Raw genomic sequence first — 19,507 nt, 5'->3', positions numbered from 1 at the left:
AGTCTGTTGTCATTTGCTGACACTCTGCCTTGGGAGAAAACAACATGGAACAATAGCTTCGCTAATCTTCGAGGTAATTCAGCAAAGGCATAAAGTTTGACATTTATTATGTTTGCAGAACACCAGACCTTGCGTTTCAAAAAAGCATAAATGAGTCAACTTACGTGGTTTACTGATTGTCTTAAACAAGTCATTCGTGTGGTTATAAAGTGTTGATTCCTCAGCAAGTGCTGCCTCTCGACAGAATCTCACCTAATTGTGGCCATTCTGTTTTGCACCTTTTCTTCTGCCATAAAAATGGTTGTCATTATTTGAAATTTAGCAGTGTTGCATTTGTCCTCATGAGTGCATGAAGAAAACAGTTGGCAACATGCCTCTCATCAGCAGCACTGGACAGTTTTACAAAGAAGCAAGATCATAAATTCACATGAAATAGAATCATTCGGCCATTTGACCCATCTGTCATTCTGTAAGGTCATGTTTTGATTGGATTTGACATTAACTTCATTTACCTACCCGTTTCTCCAGAGCCCACTGCACCCTGCCAGCAAAGCAACTGCCTAACTCAATCTTAAACATAAACAAAAACAGAAGCTGCTGGAAAAGCTCAGCAGATCTGGCAGCATCTGCAGAGAGAAATCAGAGTTAATGTTTTGGGTCCTGTGACCCTTCCTCAGAACTGTTCCGGAAGGACCCGACACGTCAACTTTGATTTCTGTTTGCAGATGCTGCTGGACTTGCTGAGACTTTCCAGCAACTTTTGTTTTTGTTCCTGATGTACAGCATCCACAGTTCTTTTGTTTTTTTTATCAATCTTAAACATATTCAATTCTCCAGCTTCCACTGCCCTCATTGGAACAGACCTCCAAAGTCTAACTACTGTCTCAGGAAAGATTCCTCTCATCTCTTACACGTAACGTGAGCCCCCTTATGTTCTCATAGGTAAATAAATGCTTGGTAATACAGAACTTAAACATTGCTAAAAGGAAACAAGATAAAGCCTTTCATCAGAACTAGAACATGAGAAACAGACTTGAAAAAGAGACACCCCACTTTAGACAGAAAGAGAAGAGGGTACTGATTATTTGGGCCATAATTGGCATGGAGATACAGCAAGGACTGTTAACTGTCAATCTTAATTCCCAGAATGTGCAGGTAGATTCTGACTGGTCAGAATGTTACCACAGCAGTGCAGCATATTCCCAAAATTCATCCCATCCTCAGTCATATTTCACTAAGATAAACACTCTTCTGAGCTCTACTCCCACCCAACCAAAAACCGAAATGAGCTACCTCTAATTCCTAGATAACAAGGCGTAGAGCTGGACGAACACAGCAGGCCAAGCAGCATCAGAGGAGCAGGAAAGCTGACGTTTCGGGTCTAGACCCTTCTTCAGAAAAAACCTCTAATTCTTCCCTCATTTTCCCTGCCACTGCATGGGTCTCTGGAACCGCGAGTCAATGTATCCAGTACGTAGACCATCTGAGCAACTGCTCAACCATGCTGCTGAGAAGGAACATCAATTTGTACAGATCCTGCTCAAGCTTTCTTCATAAGACAACCCATTCCTCCCATGAATTAGACGACTGAATCTTCTTTGAACCATTTCCAAAGCAAACATATTCCTTAAGTAAGGAGGTGAAAACTGGATACAACACTCCAAGTGCAGTTTTGCCAACACTATATATAGCTGGAACAAGTCTAACCAACCTTATACAATGTCACTCTTGCTTTAAAATCAATATAACATTTTCCACTTGCTGCACCTGCATGCCAACATTCTGTAGTTTATGTACAAGGACAAATGCTCTGTATTACAAAGTTCTGCAGTTTGACTCTATACAAATAATATTCTGGCTTTCTATTCTTGCTACCAGAGTAGAAATTTCAAATTTTCCCACATTACTCTGCCAGATTTTGAGCCACTCACTTCACATATCTAAATCCCTTTGCAAACCCACTGAATTCTCCTCCCAAGTTGCTTTTCAGCCTATCGTTCTATCATCAGAAAAGTTACTGATGGTAGTATAAGTCCTTTCATCAAAGTAACTAATATTGATCAAAAATAGCTGAAGCCCCAGCACTATCCCCAGTAAGTTCTACTATACACAATGTGCTAACCTGAAAATGACCAATTTATCTTATCTTGTTTCCTGCTGGCTTGCCAATCCTATATCCATTTTAATATTATCCCTGAAACCCTAAGTTCTTATCTTCAGCATTTTTATGTGACAGCTTGTCAAATGACTTTTGCAGACTCAAATACATTTTATGCTCCCCTTTATCAGCTGTGTTTGTTCCACAAGGAATTCAAATCTAAACGGTGTTTCCCTTTTTGACTGTCTAATTCTGTTATGATGTTCTAAATGGTCCGTTAGTACCTCTTTAATCATCAATTCTAGCATTTACCAACGACAAACATGAGGTTAGATAGTATGTCGTTTCTTGCTTTCCATCACCTTTCCAAAATCTGGGCGATTTTTGGATGATTACAACAATAGCATCCACTATCTTTGCAACCATTTCCCATAAGGCTCGAGTATGCAGGCCATCAGGTCCAAGGAACTTATTAATTTTTAGATCCATTAATTTTCCGAATACTTTTTTTCTAGTGATCATGATTTTTTAACCTTCCTATTTCCTTGCCAACTATTTCCTAATATTCTGTGTCTTCTATAACAAAGACAGATCAAACATACTTGCTCAAATTCCCTGCCATTTACTGAATTTACATTATTATTAATTCCCCAGATGTGGCGTTTAAAGGACCAATGCTGACTTTAGCTACTCCCTTGCTTTTTAAACGAACATAAAAGCTTTCACTCTAATTTCATATTTCCTGCTAATTTTGCTTCATGTTTTTCTTGCACACTAAGTCACTCATCTTTACAGCATCTTTTCTTTCAATTTGATATGGTTAATTTAGTTAGGCAAACATGACATATCCTTCTTGCAGCATCTTTCTTTCTTAAAGAAAGAAATAGTTATCTCGAAACACATCGTCAAATGTCTACCACTGATTCCTATGTTTCAGGCTACTTTCACATTCTCGTTTAGTCAATTTTATCTTCATATCTTTGCAACCACCTCTATTTAAGAATAATTATAGATCCAAATTTCTCACACAAACTAAATGTTCTCATCACCCTTACTCAGAAGATCATTTACAATGAGATTACAAATTAATGAATCCAATCTTATCACATTTTTAGATATGAAGTAGTTTGGTACTTGGTTGATTCCAGAATTTATAGTTTGAAGAAACCCTCCTATACATATCCTCATCAAATCCTCTAAACTACCTTTGTCAAGTTAACTTGTTCACAATCAAGATCTCCATGCAACTTTCCCTCCAAGCTGGGTGGTCACTCCAAGGGCCCATCCTTGTTGATTGCATGCCAACATATTAATCTCTGGTGTCTCCACCAGGGGCTGTGCAGTGGCTACTAAAATTAGAGGAAATGTCGCTCCCACGATGATTGCAGTCCCTTTCGTAAAATTCAATGATTCTCAATTTATATTCCATCTTACAAGTGTACCTATCAGTGAGCCTACAAATCACTCCCAATGATTTGTTTCTTTTGATATTTATCTCCTCTCAAACTGAGACTACATTTTGATCTTCTGAGCTAAGATTACTTCACATGACTGTACCAACCTTCTTTATAAAGTAACCCCCTTTTCTTTTTCCTTTCTTCTGTCCTTCCAAACTGTCAAACAACCTTCAGTACTCAAGAGCTCTGTGGTCATCTCGCAACCGCATCTTGAACCATCTTCTAACACTTCACATTTATAAAATAAAAACTTGAATTCTGCATTTTACTTATTTTCCCCAGATTGAGCTTATTTGTTGGTCCATGTTGATAAATCTTGCTTCCTGATACATTCTGGTTATTAACACATTGCTATACTGTGCTATTGACTTGTCTTTTCAACTTTCCAAACTATTATTCATGTGAACCTTCCTAGAATACTTAGTTTAAAGCCTTCATTGCCCACCACCTATGGGACCACGAGTGGGCTGATTAATCAAGAGGTCCATATAAGCAATGTAAAAAAGCACACTAAGTAACAGAAACATAACACATGGGGTACAACACATCACTGTTATACTTGATTTACAGCATTAATTTCAAATAATAATGCAACAATGTCTTAGATAAAACTTGCCAGAGAGCCTTCTCACTTGCACCCTCATATGACTACTCAGACATCGTGATAATATAGCAAACTTCCGTACTTCAGGTGTATAATTTTTGCTGGTTTGTCAAGTGCGCTGGTTCATGCTGGTTAAAACAAAGTTTGCTATTTATGATTTGCCAGTACACTAGTCCTAGGACAGTTCAGGTCAAGACCATCCCAATGGTACAACTCTCTCCTTCCCCAGTATGGAGGCCAGTGCCCCTGGAACCTTTGAACCAAGCATGTGATTTGCAAACCTTAATTACCTTACGCCAAATTGCTTCTGGCTCAGCTCATAACCCAGAAATTATCTTTATGGTTCTGCATTTTAACTTAATCCCGTCACTCCTTTTCCTTCAGCAGAACTACTTTTTTTTTAGTCCTAAGTTGTTGGTACCAAGACGAACCACAACAACTGGATCACCCCCTCCTTCTCCAGGGTCCTCACTGACCCAGAGGAGATGTCATCAGGTTGGCAACACAGCCTTCAAGACTCATGCTCACGGCAGCAGAGAACAGCGCTCGTCTCCGAAACTATTTAGCCCCCAGTGACAACTACTTCACATATTACTCGCGCCAGCTGAACAGTTCCCTGCACCAGGGTGCCATTCCAGTTCGCACTTCACCCCTACAGTTGTTGTTGCACTCCACAAGAACTTCAAACTCTTGCCCCAATTACAAGGCTGAGGCTCCTCCATAGCTCCCTTCTGGATCTCCATATTTACTTCAAAGTCACACCCCCTTATTCATGGCCACATCCATTTCTGAAGCACATATCTAAGCAGTATGACTACCTCTTGAATTGCAGAATCCAGATTAGTTTCCCATCCCGAAGACATCACAGTATCTGAAGGTCAAATTGCAGCTCAAGCTTGTAATTCTGGTTTGTCAAGTTGCTGCCATGTAGTTGTGGTTGCCATGGCCCACGAAGTAACCACCAGCTCCCACACGCCACAGCTATAACATGTCACTGGTCCTGCTTCATCATTGTACAAGTTAACAAATGATATTTTAACTTTACCAAGATCACTCAAGTGTGGTCTGTAGCAAGACCAAATAGCTTAACTGTATATTTCACAAGAGACTTATAGCTCCTGAGTCAGTTAAAACTCAAACATTCACTACCTGTTCACCTAATGAAAACCCTGAACACTCAGTTTTTGAAGTCTAAACAAGTTATGAAAAGCAGCACCTTCTTCCCCATCGTAACACCAAATCAATCCCACCTCCGGCTCAATTCCCAAGATAGCCCTCATTGCACTCAAGCTCTCCCAATCTGCAGGACAGCAAAACATGTCTACAATTATCAGGAACTATGGGTCACGACCAAGTTGCAACTGCAAAGTCAGCTTCTTGTTCTAAGAATGAACATCCAATCTGTTCTGATTTCTGAGGAAAGGTCACTAAACCCAAAACATTAACTCTGATTTTTTTTTCACAGGTGCAACCAGACCTGCTGAGCTTTTCCAGCAATTTCTGTTTTTAGATCCAATCACTCTCAGTTGATTGACAAATAACTGCCACTGTCAGGCAGGTTCTGTTAATTAGGTTCTTTAACTAGCTTTCAGTTTTCATAGTTAATCAGAGTGCTAATTTGAATTACACCTTGAGAAAAATCCAACGGAAATTACCACCTCCACTGATTTTTTATGTTAGCACTTGTTCCTGATCACATTGCATATTCCAGACTCAGAAAAACATGAAGACTTTGTTAAAGTATGTCCAGATCTGAAGAAAGATGGGTGAAGCAGTTGTGGACCAGATATTCTCTTGTCTGCAGTGCTTAAACTAAGTAGAGATACTGTACATTTCACACAAGACTTGTAGCTCCTGAATCAGTTTAAACTCAAACATTCACTACCTGTTGACTGAATGAAAAAGGGGTAGGCGAGGGCAAATAACCAGGATGGCAGAGATTTTGTTGCTATCAAAGTAACACATAAGAACGGATTCAGCAAGCCAACAGCTGCAGGGGTTGTGTGTGAAATGGAGAACTGCACGTTATCCAGTTGAGAATCAGAAAATGCAGTTATAAGTGATTTGAGGAAAATGGTTGTTACTCTTGTAAAACAGAGACTCACGTCAGTCACAGTTATCAATCTTCAAAAAACTTAGTCCTGAATTTGAGGGTAATCATAAGCTAAACCAATTCAGAGGTACAGGAAGAAAAAACTTGTTATCTCAATAAAAGGCAATGGGTTCAGATTATGGACCTGCTGCAGAATCTGAACAGTATAATACAACTTGAGGATGAGAAAATTATGAAGACCATAAAGCTCAGAGAAACAGGATACATGGATTTTCCAGCACATGGTTACTCACATTCTCGTTTTACATCTAAACTATAATCTCAAATTGCTTCACCATATGTAATTAAAATTCCAATATTTGCCTCTCCTCCTTTGAGAGGATTAACTTGTGCTGAGGTATGGCTCACATGGAGACCATTATGCCCACTGGGAACACACCCAATTGGTCATTCTTTCATGCATGAATCAACATGGAATCAGAGGCAGTCCACTGGGATTTACAAAGGGTATCACAGTCTAGCTCAACACTGTCCTCATCCTGGGTTCAAATAAATATTGTTTGTCAAAGGGTTCACTGGATAGCCATAAAAAAAACTATGGCTGACTGCATTCCAGTTTGAATTTAAGCAATAAAACTAGCAGCAGCATTTACTCTTTGAAAATACTGCACATATTCTCTCCAATATATTACATAAACAAAAATATCTGATCTACATGGCTGAGACCGTGGCCTGACAAAATGCTCAAACAAAAGGGAACCAATCAAAGCTGCAACTGAGCTGTGGGTATTTGAAGACAGAAAAAATGTATTTTGAAACTTCCATCCTCTGTACCTCCTACCTGTAAATGTGGTGGAGCCATAGGTGGTGGAATTCCTCCTGGTGGTGGTGGAATTGGTGGCATACTAGGATCAAATGGTGGTCGCCCAAAAGGAGGACGTGGTGGAGGTCCTCTCATCATCGCAAATGGAGGAGGAGGTGGACGTACATGAAGTGGTGGTGGACCCCGCAGCATTGCATTTGTTGGAGGAGCTGGACCACGGAATCGTAGCGCTTGTTGGTGTGCCATCCTATCAGAGGAAATAAAAAGACAGATTTGACATAATTTATACATCATATTGCATGGGTTATCTTATTGTTATCAACAGTTTCAAATTCGGCATTTTGTTTTCCTATCCTCCTCCTTCTGGGAGCGAATCCACAGATATCTGCCACCCTCCAAGACCATGATATCCAATATTTGTTATTTATTGTTAAATTCCAGCATTGGTGTGACAGAATTAAACAAACGATCCTGTTCTCATCCAATGTCCGCCGACATGCGACATAGCAGAGGTCGCTGGATACCACCAACATCAGTAAGCCAGAGTTCTTTATCTTTATAGTTGATAACCATATCAAGTACTCAAGTTACTGAGATTCAAAGTTATTACAAAAAAAAGTCTGAGGTACCTCGATCACTATCTCAATAGCAAACAAGCAGATTTACCAAGTACAAATCAGAGCTCAGGTGACAGTCTAACCTATCAGAAACAAAAGCAGAAAATGCTGGAAATACTCTGCAGTCACAGGAACACTTGTTTTTGTTTCACGTTTCTGGCATCCACAGTTTTAGCATTTCCACTTTGTTAGCTGTAATAATTAGACAAGCTCTGCTAACATGTTGAGGAAACAAAAAACAAATTCATTAACAAGGATAGCACAAAGGTATTTTTGTCATTTAATTCAGAACAGAAGGAAGACATTGATACCAAGACTGCATGCAAGTTCAGTGATGAGGTAACAGAAGATAACCCATTTGAACGGAGATGTATTAATCAAAGATGAAGTATCTTGCACAGTTCTATCCATTTCTGCACACTAGCATCTCCTTTGGGACATGCAATTTCTTGCTGGTAAATCAGGGTAAAGATAATGTACAGATTCTACTGAAATTTATGGCAGTGTGCTAAGATTAACATCAAAATAAATTGAAATCAATGTTTGCTGAATATGAACACATTTTTTCCAGTATTACTTTCTTTCATAAGATGCGGCAATGCAACCTGACCAAACGTTTCCCCCTCAAATAGAACTGCACACCAGTCGGGCAGTTGGACAGGTGGCAGCAGCACATGCATTCCCCAGCCAAGTGCTACTTCATCATACCAACTAGGACATCTCATGCCAACTGCCTGAAGCCAGATATCTCACTCCCCAAATGTTGCTAATCACTTCCCTCAGTACAGACTCTGGACTCAAACTTGGAACCCTCTGTGCAAAGCATCACTCTACCTAACCACATAGGAATTAAATCAACAAGCCACTGGAGATCATTCCCCACCCCAAGCTCCTCTGCCTCAAAATTGAGCCCTGACCTTCCTGCTCAGCATGTCTGTTAAAACTGTGTGTCAGACTTAAGGTCACTATTTTACAAGAGAAAATGAACTGAACCCAAGAAAGCCAATAAGAAGGCACCCAAAGTAAAACGGCACTTCCCTCACGCCATAAAAGGTTATTTAACTCCAGTATGATCACAAATCAGTCTTAAGTACTCTCTGAGTAAATTATACTTTTAACATGTTGATTGGCAAAGCAAAAACACAACATGCCCACCAGTTACCCTCTGCCTCATGAAACATAATGCATTCCTTTGAATATCATTACTCAAAGGACTGTCAGTTCTCTGCTTTTGAGCACTTAATGTGCTGACATACTGAATTTTCCAAGGTTACCAGCAGCCTATGGTATTTCAAGGCGTCATCAGAATCTTGATATCAAATGTCAGCAAGACATTTGACAGGGGAAGCTTCATTGAACAGATAAATTCTTTGTGCTCACACTCTGATTCTAATTTTTGTCTTCTCGTCGACAGTGATACGAATCAGAACCTATGAAAGGCCTGCCCAACAATTTCAGCATCCAAATTGCTATTACAATATTTTAATATTCAATTATTTTTTGCACGGAATCTAGGATCTTGCTATGTAACTCTGTATTCCACAAATAATGCTTTTAGCAAAGGGGGCTATTATTTGCTTTATTCTGCCCTCACTGGATCCATCTGTTGACACAAAAACAAAAAGCTTAAGTACTTTGCAATATTTCAAAACACTGCCTTTTTAAAACTTTTAGAACCAATTCACACAGACGAGCCCAATTGCTGACGCATGAATGTGCCGACGCTTTCATAAAGCAGCTCAATACCATGGGAAAATGGATTCTTCAACAAAAGAAACTTGTGCAAGGATAATTTGCTTCCCTGGTTTTCGACACTCGTCCTTAAGAAGCAATTATTCTAAGTTCCAGTAGAAACCTTTGTTCTAGGGGTAAAGACAGACACCAAAACAAAGTTCAAAGGACTTCGGCTTGCATTGCATTACCTGACCAAGTCTGTTCACCTTGGCAGTGTACGTGAGTGAAATTTTTGTGGAAGGAGCAAGCAAGAGAAATAAATGACACCATAAAAATATCAGGGAGAGAAGAAAGGGCAAAGTCCAGATCAATGTGATCCTCTATCTTAAGCTCCAGAGCAATGCGTCTAATCCAGATAGACTGATTGCGTTTTTTATTCAATTATTTGTTCTTAGGATGCTTTTTAGGCAAAAAGCTTAACTTATTACCCATCTGTATATAATCCAAAGGCAGTGAGAGGCCATCATGCTGCATGACACCTCAGTCAAGTGTCATGGGTAGTGTATTGCCTCCCTGAAGTTCACTTGTAAACTGCTTGGGCAGTTAGAACAATTATAGGCCAGTTAGCTTAATGTCTGTCACTGAGAATTTTACATGTTTTTAAACCAGATTCACTGAATTCAACTTCAATAACCTACCATTTATACACAGTGACTCAAAGTCAAGAACAGAATCAAACCCAGAGGTCTAATGAGGACAATGCATTTCAATGTGTTTGTGGGACTAAGCAAAGCTATTGACAGGCCAATCAATACAGAAAGCAAAAAGTTACTGTCAGTGGTTAGCACAGGGCCAGGGACCTGGGTTCGATTCCACCCTTGGGCGACTGTCTGCATGGGTTTCCTGAGGGTACTCCGGCATTCTCCCACAGTCCAAAGATGTGCAGGGTAGGTGGATTGGCCATGCTAAATTGCCCGTAGTGCTCAGGAATGTGTAGGTTAGGTGGGTTATATGGGGATGGGTCTGGGTGGGATGCACTTAGGGTTGGTGTGGACTTGTTGGACCGAAGGGTCTGTTTCCACACCATAGGAATTCTATGAGTACTTTTATGACTGGAAGCTTGCGTCCAATGGGGCTTAAAACGTGATCCTTGGCTGTTTTTGACATTACTCAACACTTCAGACTCAAATCTAAGGAGAACCATTCAGAACTTTGAAGATGATACACAAATGGGCCATGGGATTGAATTAGCAAGGAAGCAACAGACTGTGACAAGATACAGACAGGTAAGATGGACAGAAAAGTGACAAATGAAATCTAAATTGCAGAAGTGAGAGAACGCATTAAAGGTTAAGGAACAGCGAATAAAATACGAATAAAGGGATATTTAATCATGTGATAAGTTCCTCAAGGTAGTGAAACAGGATAGATAAAGGTGATCAAACACCTTTATGGAAAGAATATTCTACTTTATTGGCCAAGGCAGGAATACAAGGGCAGATAAGTGAGGTCAGCACTGTCTAAAATGCTCGCTCACCCCAAGCTGCAATATTCTGTCCAGTTTTTGGCACATGATGGAAGAATGTGATATCCCAGAGAGAAGATTTACCAAGGTGAGATCAGATTAGCTAGATTTGTTTCTGGTTGGCGTAGACACAATGGGCCAAACAGCCACCATTTTTGCCATATTTCTTGGATGTGCGAATGCAACTATCAGCATTTACAAGTAAACATTGGGCAGCTAATTCAGTGCATGGAAAATTTTCCATGTTTGAACATATACAAACTTGTGAAGAAACTTATTGGTCATGGAATAAAAGAGAGAGTAGGAACCTAGATACAAATTGGTTGAGTGACAGGAAACACAAGTTGCTAATGGATATTTTTCAGGCAAGAAGAAGGTTTGTAGTGACATTCCCCAAGAGTTGGTATTAGGGGCCATGCTTTTCCCAATTAATCATCTCAATCTTGGTGAGCAGGGGACAAACTCAATGTTTGCAGAGGACATGAAACTTGGAAGAATTGCAAACTGTGAGGTCAAGAGCATGGAACTCCAAAAGCAATATGAACAATTTGGTAGATTGGATGGAGAGGCAGCAGACGGAGCTCAAAACAGGGCAGTGCAAGGTAATGCATTTTGCTTGGAAAAACATTGAAAGACAACAGAAAATATGGGGTATAGGAGTAGAGGGACCTGGGTGTTTGTGTACGGAGATTGCTGAAAGTGGAAGGACAGGTTGAAAGAACCATTAATAATGCATACAGTATCCTCAGCTTTATTGACTGGGACACAGAACACAAGAACAAGAGGATAATGTTGAACTTGTATAAGACATTTGTTAGATCTTAGCTGTAGTATAGTGTACAGTTGTGGGTGTCACATTATACAAAGGATATAAAGGCATTGGAGAGACCACAGAAGCAATTTACAAAAATGATTGTAGGGATACAAAATTTTATCTGCGAGAATAGTGGGAGAAGTTTGAACTATTTTTCTTGGAGAGTGAAGAATAGTAAGAAAATATCTGATAGAAGTTTACAAAATCATGAGCAGGCTCAGCAACAGCTTCTTTAAATATGTAAAAAGGAAGAGAGAAGCCAAAATGAGCATAAGCCCATTGGAAAATGAGGCTGGGGAAATAAGGGGAACCAGGAAATGGCAGAGGCGTTGAACAATTCCTTTGTTTCAGTCACAGTAGAAGACATAATGGTTTCCCAAATTTGCTAAATATTCAAAGTGCAAAACAAAGAGAGGAAATAAAACAATAACTGTCACTGCAGCACAAGTGCTAGGGAAACTAATGGGGCTAATGACTGCTAAATCTCCTAGATCTGATGGAATGTATCCTCATATTAAAGGAAGTAGCTACAAAGATAATGGATGAACTGGTAGTATCTTCCAGGAATGTTTAGATTCTGAAGAAGTCGCAGAAAAACTACAGACTAGTTAGCTTAATGTCCATCACTGGGAAAATGTGAGCAGCTATTATGAAGGATGTACTTGTAACAGAATGTCATTTAAAAATGCATAACACGATCGAACAGAGTCAGCATGGCATCATGAAGAGGAAATCATGCCTGAGCTGTTTTCTAGAATTCCTTGAGGTGTAACAAGCAGGATAAATGAAGGGGAAGCCTTGGATGTAATATATTTTGATTTTCAGAAGGTGTTTACTAAGGTGCTACATATTAAGCTACTTAACAAGATACGTGCCCAAAGTATTGGTGGTAGCACATTAGCACAGATAGAGGATCGGCTATGAACAGAAGACAGAGCGGGATAAGGTATGTTTTCAGGCTGGCAACCTATAGCCAGTGGTGTGCCACAGGGATCAGTGTTGAGCCACAATTATTCACAATATATATTCATGACTTGTATGAAGAAAGTGAACATACTATACTCAAGTGTGCGGATGATACAAAAATAAGTGGGGAGGCAAGTGGTGAGGATGACACAAACAGTCTAAACAAGTATACAGACGGGTTAAGTGAGTAGGCAGAAACTAGGCCAATGGAATATAATGTGAGGAAGTGTGAAGTTATGCTTTTTAGCAGGTAGAATAGAGAAGCTGAACATTATTTAAATGGAGAAAAACTGCAGAACAGAGGGATTTGGGAGTCCTTGCCCAAGAATCACACAAAGTTAGCATCCAAGTTAAGCAGCTAATCACACATGCAAAAGGAATGTTGACCTTTATTTCCACGAGAGTGGAACATAAAAGTAGGCACATTTTACTGAAGCTGTACAAGGCACTAGTCAGACCACAGCTGGAATACTGTGAACAGTTCTGGGTATCTTAACCGAGGAAAGATATACTGGCACTGGATGCAATCCAAACAGGGTTCACTAGACTGATACCAGATAGAGAGGGACTGTCTTAGGAAAACAACTTGAGTATGCTGACTCTGTATTCATTGGAATATCGAAGAATGACAGGAGAAGTTAATGAAATGTTGCAAGGAGTTAGATGCAGCAAGGCTATTTCCCCTTATGGCAGAATTTAGGACTACAGGGCAAAATCTCAGAATCAGGCATTGTCCTTTTAAGACAGAGATGAAGAGGAACTTGCCTCAGACAATCAATCAATCTGTGGAATTCCTTATTAGAGGGCTGTAGAGACTACATCATTAAATATATTCAAGGCTGAGGTTGACAGATTTTTAATCAGTCAGGGAAAATGGGGAAAAGGCAGGAAAGTCAAGTTGAGGATTATCAGATCAGCTATGATCTCACTGAATGGCAGAGCAGACCTGACGGACTGAAAGGCCTACTACTTATTGACTCATGGCTGGATAGAGCAGATAGGGAGAAACTGTTTCTGCTCATAAAAGGATCGAGAACCAGAGGGCATTTGCAAATGATTTACAAAAGGAGCAAATGTGATGAAACAAGAAACATTGTTACACAGAATTCACTGCCTGGAAATGTGGTTCAATTGAGGCACCGAACAGAGTATGTTCTGTACGTTCATTTGGATAGTAATAATGTGCAAGGATATGGGGGAAAAGCAGGAAACTGACAGTGGATATGTTCATTTGAACAGTCAGTGCAGACATGACAGACCAAATGGCCTCCTCCTGCACCCTAACACTTCTGTGATATCATCCAGCTGACAATGGGCTGAAAATGCACCTCCCATTGTATTACAATTCATGCCAGAGTCATGAAAGAGAATTAATCCACAAAGCAGGGATGCATGTCAGCTACAGGTCAACAGCAACATGCTCTTGGCATCCAAAAGGCTTGACGAAAACTCACTTGTAACCCAGACAGCAATATTCCCTCCACAAGGAATTTCCCATCTTTAAATCTAAGGAGAGAAATTTAACCTATATTCACTACAGTTACCTGAAAAGGTGGACAATATTGGGTTCTTATTGCTATCTCATGAATACAGTTGAAATTCTGCATCTATAGACAAAACTAATGCCATACAAACAGCGGATTTAAAGCTGTTATAAGTCCAATCAGTCAAAAGTGCCAGACAAAAGAGTGCACAATATCAGGAGTGGAACTATCAACCAGCAAGATTCCTTCCCTTCATCCAGCTCTTTGCACTTCTTTGCAGGTCATGATGCTCCCAGGTAGATGGAAGGAAATCAATAATGAAGCAAGATGACTACGCCGAGAAATACCAACACCAATATCCTGGGGTTCAGATCATTGGTCTCCAACATTCATCTTCCTTTGTGCAAGGTATGGCTCACACCAGTAGAGTGATTTCTCACCAATTACTATTGATTTCAAGTTTGCTAAAGCTTCTTTTATTCTTTGGATTTGAACATCGCTGGCTCGGCTAGCATTTTTATTGCCCATTCCCAATTGCCATTGAGGTGGGTGACGTTGAGCCACCTTCTGGAACCGCTGCAGTCCGAACAGTGTAGTCACATCTTCAGTGCTGTTACGAAGTTCCAAGATGTTGACACAGTGACAGTGAAGAAACGGCAATTATATTTTCAAGTCAGGATTGTGTATGACTTGGAGGGGACTGTATAGGTGATGATGCTCCCATGTATCTGCTGCCTTTATCCCTGTAGATAGCGCATTTCACAGATTTCAAAAGTGCTATCAAAGGAGGCTTGGTGAATTTCTGCAGTCAATCAATCTTGTATTGCTGGAGGAAATAAAGGTTGAAGATAGATGGGAACGACTATCAAGCAAGCTGTTTTGCCCTGGGTAGTGTTAAAGTTGAAGTGTTGTTAGAGCTAACACATTCAGGCAAGCGGACAGTATTCCATCTACTGACCTGTGCCTTGTTGATGATACTTTCAATAAGGAAGCACGTGTCATGTCACAGGACTCCCAGCCTCTAACCTGTTATTGTCACCATAGTATTTACTTGCCTGGTCCAGTTTAGTTTCTGATCACTTCCAGGATGTTTTAAGCACTTGGCGTCGCACATTGTCAATTGCTGCCTTGATGCCAAGAGCAGCCAATTTTCTTCTCATGCTTTTGCTCATGTTTGGGTCAAGACTACAATGAGCTGGCAATCCAAACCGAGTGTCAGTTAGCAAGTTATTGATGCAACTGGAAGAAGACAGCTATCAGTGATTGCGGTAACCTCAAGAAGCAGCCAAAATAGCCATTTAACTTGATGCTTCTGACTAAAGGTGCACACTTTCTTTTGTAACGGTTTGCGGGGCTTCATCATTAAGGATGGAGGTATTTGTTGATTATATTCCAGGAAGTCATAGGTATGAGTGTGGCAATTTCCAAATTGCACATTTCCAATCAATCCAAAACTCATTCCTAGCCAGGTCAAATGGACAAGGAACTCCAACCACTGAACCTTCAAAATGATGTTGGGAGTATAAAACAAGTCTCACCATGCTGGCACTAATGTTACTGCTGCAAAGAATGAACAAGCACAACAGGACTCTAGAATAATGAGTAGTTCAAAAGGGACCAGTATATGAGATACAAAAAGAAAACCAACAAACAGCATGTCTCTTCTTACTCAAAGGTGCATTTTAGGTATCGGATTCTTATTTAGTACACATTCCAAGAATTGTTGCAAGTCAATAATCATTTCAATAAATATTTAATGTATAATTTATCAATCCTGAACAACTTTTTTACTTGAAATATTGTCTCCATGATGTTTTTTAATCCTCTCATTCACATCTCATCTTCACAGTTTTGACTTTGTTGAAATACACAAATTAAACAGTTTGGTTCCCTCTTCAGGTTATTCCCTGCCAATACAGTAAGGAATTTGTAAAGAACAAACCCGCATTTCTGTAGGACATTTCATAATCTCGCAATGTCCCAAAGTAATTTATGGTCATTTTTGCTCAACTTAAGCATTGTTATCAGCAACACAGCAGCTAATTTGGGGTCAGCAAGATCCAATACATCAACATGATAATGACTGGATAACATCTTTTACTGTAGGCAATTCAAGGTCAAATATGGGTTGGAATGGCAGAATTGCTCTGCACTTCTTTCAATCTTCCATATTTACTTGAGGGGACAGATGGAGTCTCAGGTCAAAATATAATCTGAAAAGACAGCACCTACCATAGATCAGGTCTCCCTCAGGACTGCTAAATGTCAGTCTTAAGTTATGCCAAGTCTCAGATAGGAAACGTGCCTCAGGCATTTACCACCCAAGATACGTGAAAATTAAGTGACTCACTTTTCTCCTTCTGGAAAAAAGAACAGTTTGTGTGTCTCAGAACACACAGCAGACACTTCAAATGGTAGGGAATCTCAGTATTCAAAATCAAGGTTCTTTGCCAGAATGGCAAAGGCACAAACTGAGTTTCTATGAATGAAGAGGGATTTTTAGTTTCAGAAAAGTCATGTTTGATGAGAAGACGCAGTCCTATTATGATTCCTGATTTCCTTCATTTTCTGCCTCAGTGAAGGGTCGAGATTAAGAAAAAAAAGTCTGATGTCTTTACACTAAAAATAAACAAAAACAGACTCCGTCTAGAATACCAGGAATCTGGATTCAGAGTCTAGACCCCTTTCAATATTTCTGTCAAGGATAATGGTATCAAATCATGAAACGCCGCTCTTTTTAAACAGCAGATACTGAATTGTAAACATTTCTAAAACAACCTCACTGAACAGAGTATCTTATTCTGTTGCTATTCTTCCTCACTCATTCATTGGATTTCAGAACAGAGTACACACATCTTCTACAGTGTTCAAGCTGGCTGTCCACTTCAACACTTCATAATGTTTCATAAAATGTCAAGAATTCCTAAGAATTCGGGACTGACCAAGACATCAATACTGTTCCAACACAAATAAATGCTGAGACTTCTCATCATCACAGCCTCTGCCACCCCACTTTTGTTAACACTGGTATTTATAATGTTTCTCTGCCGCTTCCCTGGTTTTCACCCCAGTTGCAAATTGCCCCACAATTTTATCTTTACCAAAACTGAATCAGCTTCCTGTTTAACCTAGTCTTTCAATTATCTCAAAATCATACATTAGATACTAATCTTCGAATATCACACTCATCTCCACATTGTACTTTCATTCCAAATATTCCACAATATCATCTCAACCTGAACCTCTCATGGAACATACAAGGTTGGCTACCTTGGATTGCTGATTGAGACACAAAACAGGGGTTCCTTCTGTCCTCCTGGGTACAGGTACAAGATCACATGGCACGAGTGGGAGTAAAAAAGCAGATTTCATCTGATATCCTAGCTAATATCCATGCCTTCACCCTCATTAAAACAACTTATCTGGTTATGCATCTGACTGCTGTTTTGAGAACTATATATGCTAATTCACTGACAGTAAAGCACTTCTGCTAACTGTGAGCATAAAAGCCACAATATAATTCTAAGTTTTTAAGAAAACATTTTGATTTACCAGTTGTACACTGACAAAAATATGCTAAGTCCAGTGACAACTCACCGTGCTGATTTGTGTCATACTTCCTGCTTTTTCAGATTACTTGGGCTCCTCATCAAGATTAGAATAAGGAAAATTAACCAAGTTGGTGACACCTCAGTCTCGAATCACCAACTGTCAAATCTTGAAAATCCTCCATGTTTTCTCAAAGTGCTCATCTTGCAATATATCCCTATACCATATCAGGGTGTCAAATACACGTGCCAAGGATCAGCGAGTACTTTTGTTAGCAAACGATTTTACGAACAAGTAACTTCAGCCACCAAATGAGTGAGGTGAGGAAGAAAAACAAAAACAAAAATGCCTTACAACTTATGTTTTACTATTGACACCAAATAAGCAATTGAGAATGCCGGATATTAAAGAAAATGCAATGACATTCAGCCCCGATGAAGATCCAATGACCTCTGAACTTTGCATAAGCAATCAGCAACGGGGGATGCACATTACTGTGGATCAACAACCATGAAACTTAGCCTAGATCTAAACATTTCTACACAGAGTTTTTGTTTGACTTGAATTTACACTGTCTGAGAAGATCAATAATTTCTTTAGTGATGTGATTCCACCGGCCGATACCCCCTCCCAAACTACTTGCCTCAGCAAAGAGAAAAGGGGGCACTCGTGGCACAGTTTCTGGGAACGTCTGGGCCAGAAAGCCAGGTTCACATCCCATCTGGTCCAGAGGTGCCTGAACAGGTTAATTTGAAATAATAAATTGTCCAGCTATCCATCTCTAAGGACGCTGACAGGCTGCAAGGTCTGGCAGTGTTACAAAGCAGTCCACGGTCAAAGAGCTCTCCGCACGGGCCCGTTCAAACATTCAGGTTGCCTTTGGATGGGAACCGCGTGATAAATCCAAAGGAAGACAAATAAAGTTACGGAAATCCTCGAACGGGCCTTCTGAAATGCCCTGCACACCACCCAAATAAAAGAGAAAAGTCAGACATGGAAGACAATGCAGTTAAAGTTTTAAAAGGGGAAGGTGAAATGTGAATAATTAAACATGGCTTCTTCGTGCACTACTACCACCATTCTGTACCCCGCGTGCAGAGCCTCGGATCCGGGGCAAAAATAACCAGAGCTCGCAGAAAGAAAGAGGGGCATGAGCCCCGTGTCCAAGAACAGCTGCCGCCGGGAGGAGAGAAACTCTGTGTGTGTGTTGGAGGGATATCCGAATCCCTTTCCCTCCCCAGCAGGCCCACTCCAGGGGCTCAAGGCCTAGTCCGGTCTGGGAGAGGAGAGACCGATCGAGAGCTCCGGGGAGGCGAGAGCTCAACCGCCGACACCTACCGGGCCTGGTTAGAGTTATCCGTGTTGGGTTTCGGCTGATCGCCGGCTCCGTCCGCCTGCGCCTGGCTTGGGTGTAACAGGCCATCCTGCATCAACAAACCCACGTCGGCCATGATAGGGAGGAAGCGATGGCTCAGCGAGAGGGGGGGAGGGGAACAGCACCGCCGCTGCCTCCCGCTCAACTGAACCGAACCTGCTGGCCAAGAACCGCCTCCGAAGACCAGCTCGGCACGTCCATTGGGTAGCCTCTTCACATTCTCGCCTCCCAGTGGCTAGGCTGCCTATCACTCAAATGACGCCGGGGCAGCGCCGGACCTTTTTTTCGCAGCCAGCAGATTGTGTTGCAGTGCTAGACCGGAAGTGATGTTCGTCTAAGGAGCTCAGAGCTCTTCATGATCCAGTTCATATGCTGCTGTGTGGAGAGAAAAGTTGATTCGTTTGTAGATAGTCACAGCAACCGAGGAATTAAGTCTGTGGAAAGAAAGTTGGAAAATTAAGCAATAAC

General features: G+C 40.6%; 1 protein-coding gene across 1 annotated transcript; it reads right to left on the bottom strand.

The window, feature by feature from the left end:
- Positions 1 to 516: 516 nt before the first annotated feature.
- LOC125481488 (transcription elongation regulator 1-like) lies at positions 517 to 19,200 on the bottom strand (the record flags this gene model as incomplete). The annotated part of the gene is made up of 3 exons (XM_048593096.1): positions 19,003 to 19,200; positions 7,054 to 7,282; positions 517 to 570 (listed from the first exon to the last, which is right to left on the bottom strand). Coding segments are annotated over exons 1-3 (396 nt in total), but the record flags the coding sequence as incomplete, so codon positions are not given.
- Between the last annotated feature and the right edge of the window lie 307 nt (positions 19,201 to 19,507).

The sequence above is a fragment of the Rhincodon typus genome, unplaced genomic scaffold (genome assembly GCF_021869965.1).
Source record: "Rhincodon typus isolate 14 unplaced genomic scaffold, sRhiTyp1.1 hic_rhity00002319, whole genome shotgun sequence".
Taxonomy (NCBI): domain Eukaryota; kingdom Metazoa; phylum Chordata; class Chondrichthyes; order Orectolobiformes; family Rhincodontidae; genus Rhincodon; species Rhincodon typus.
Note: the sequence above shows the minus strand (reverse complement) of the source record. Positions and strands in the feature narration are given on the sequence as shown.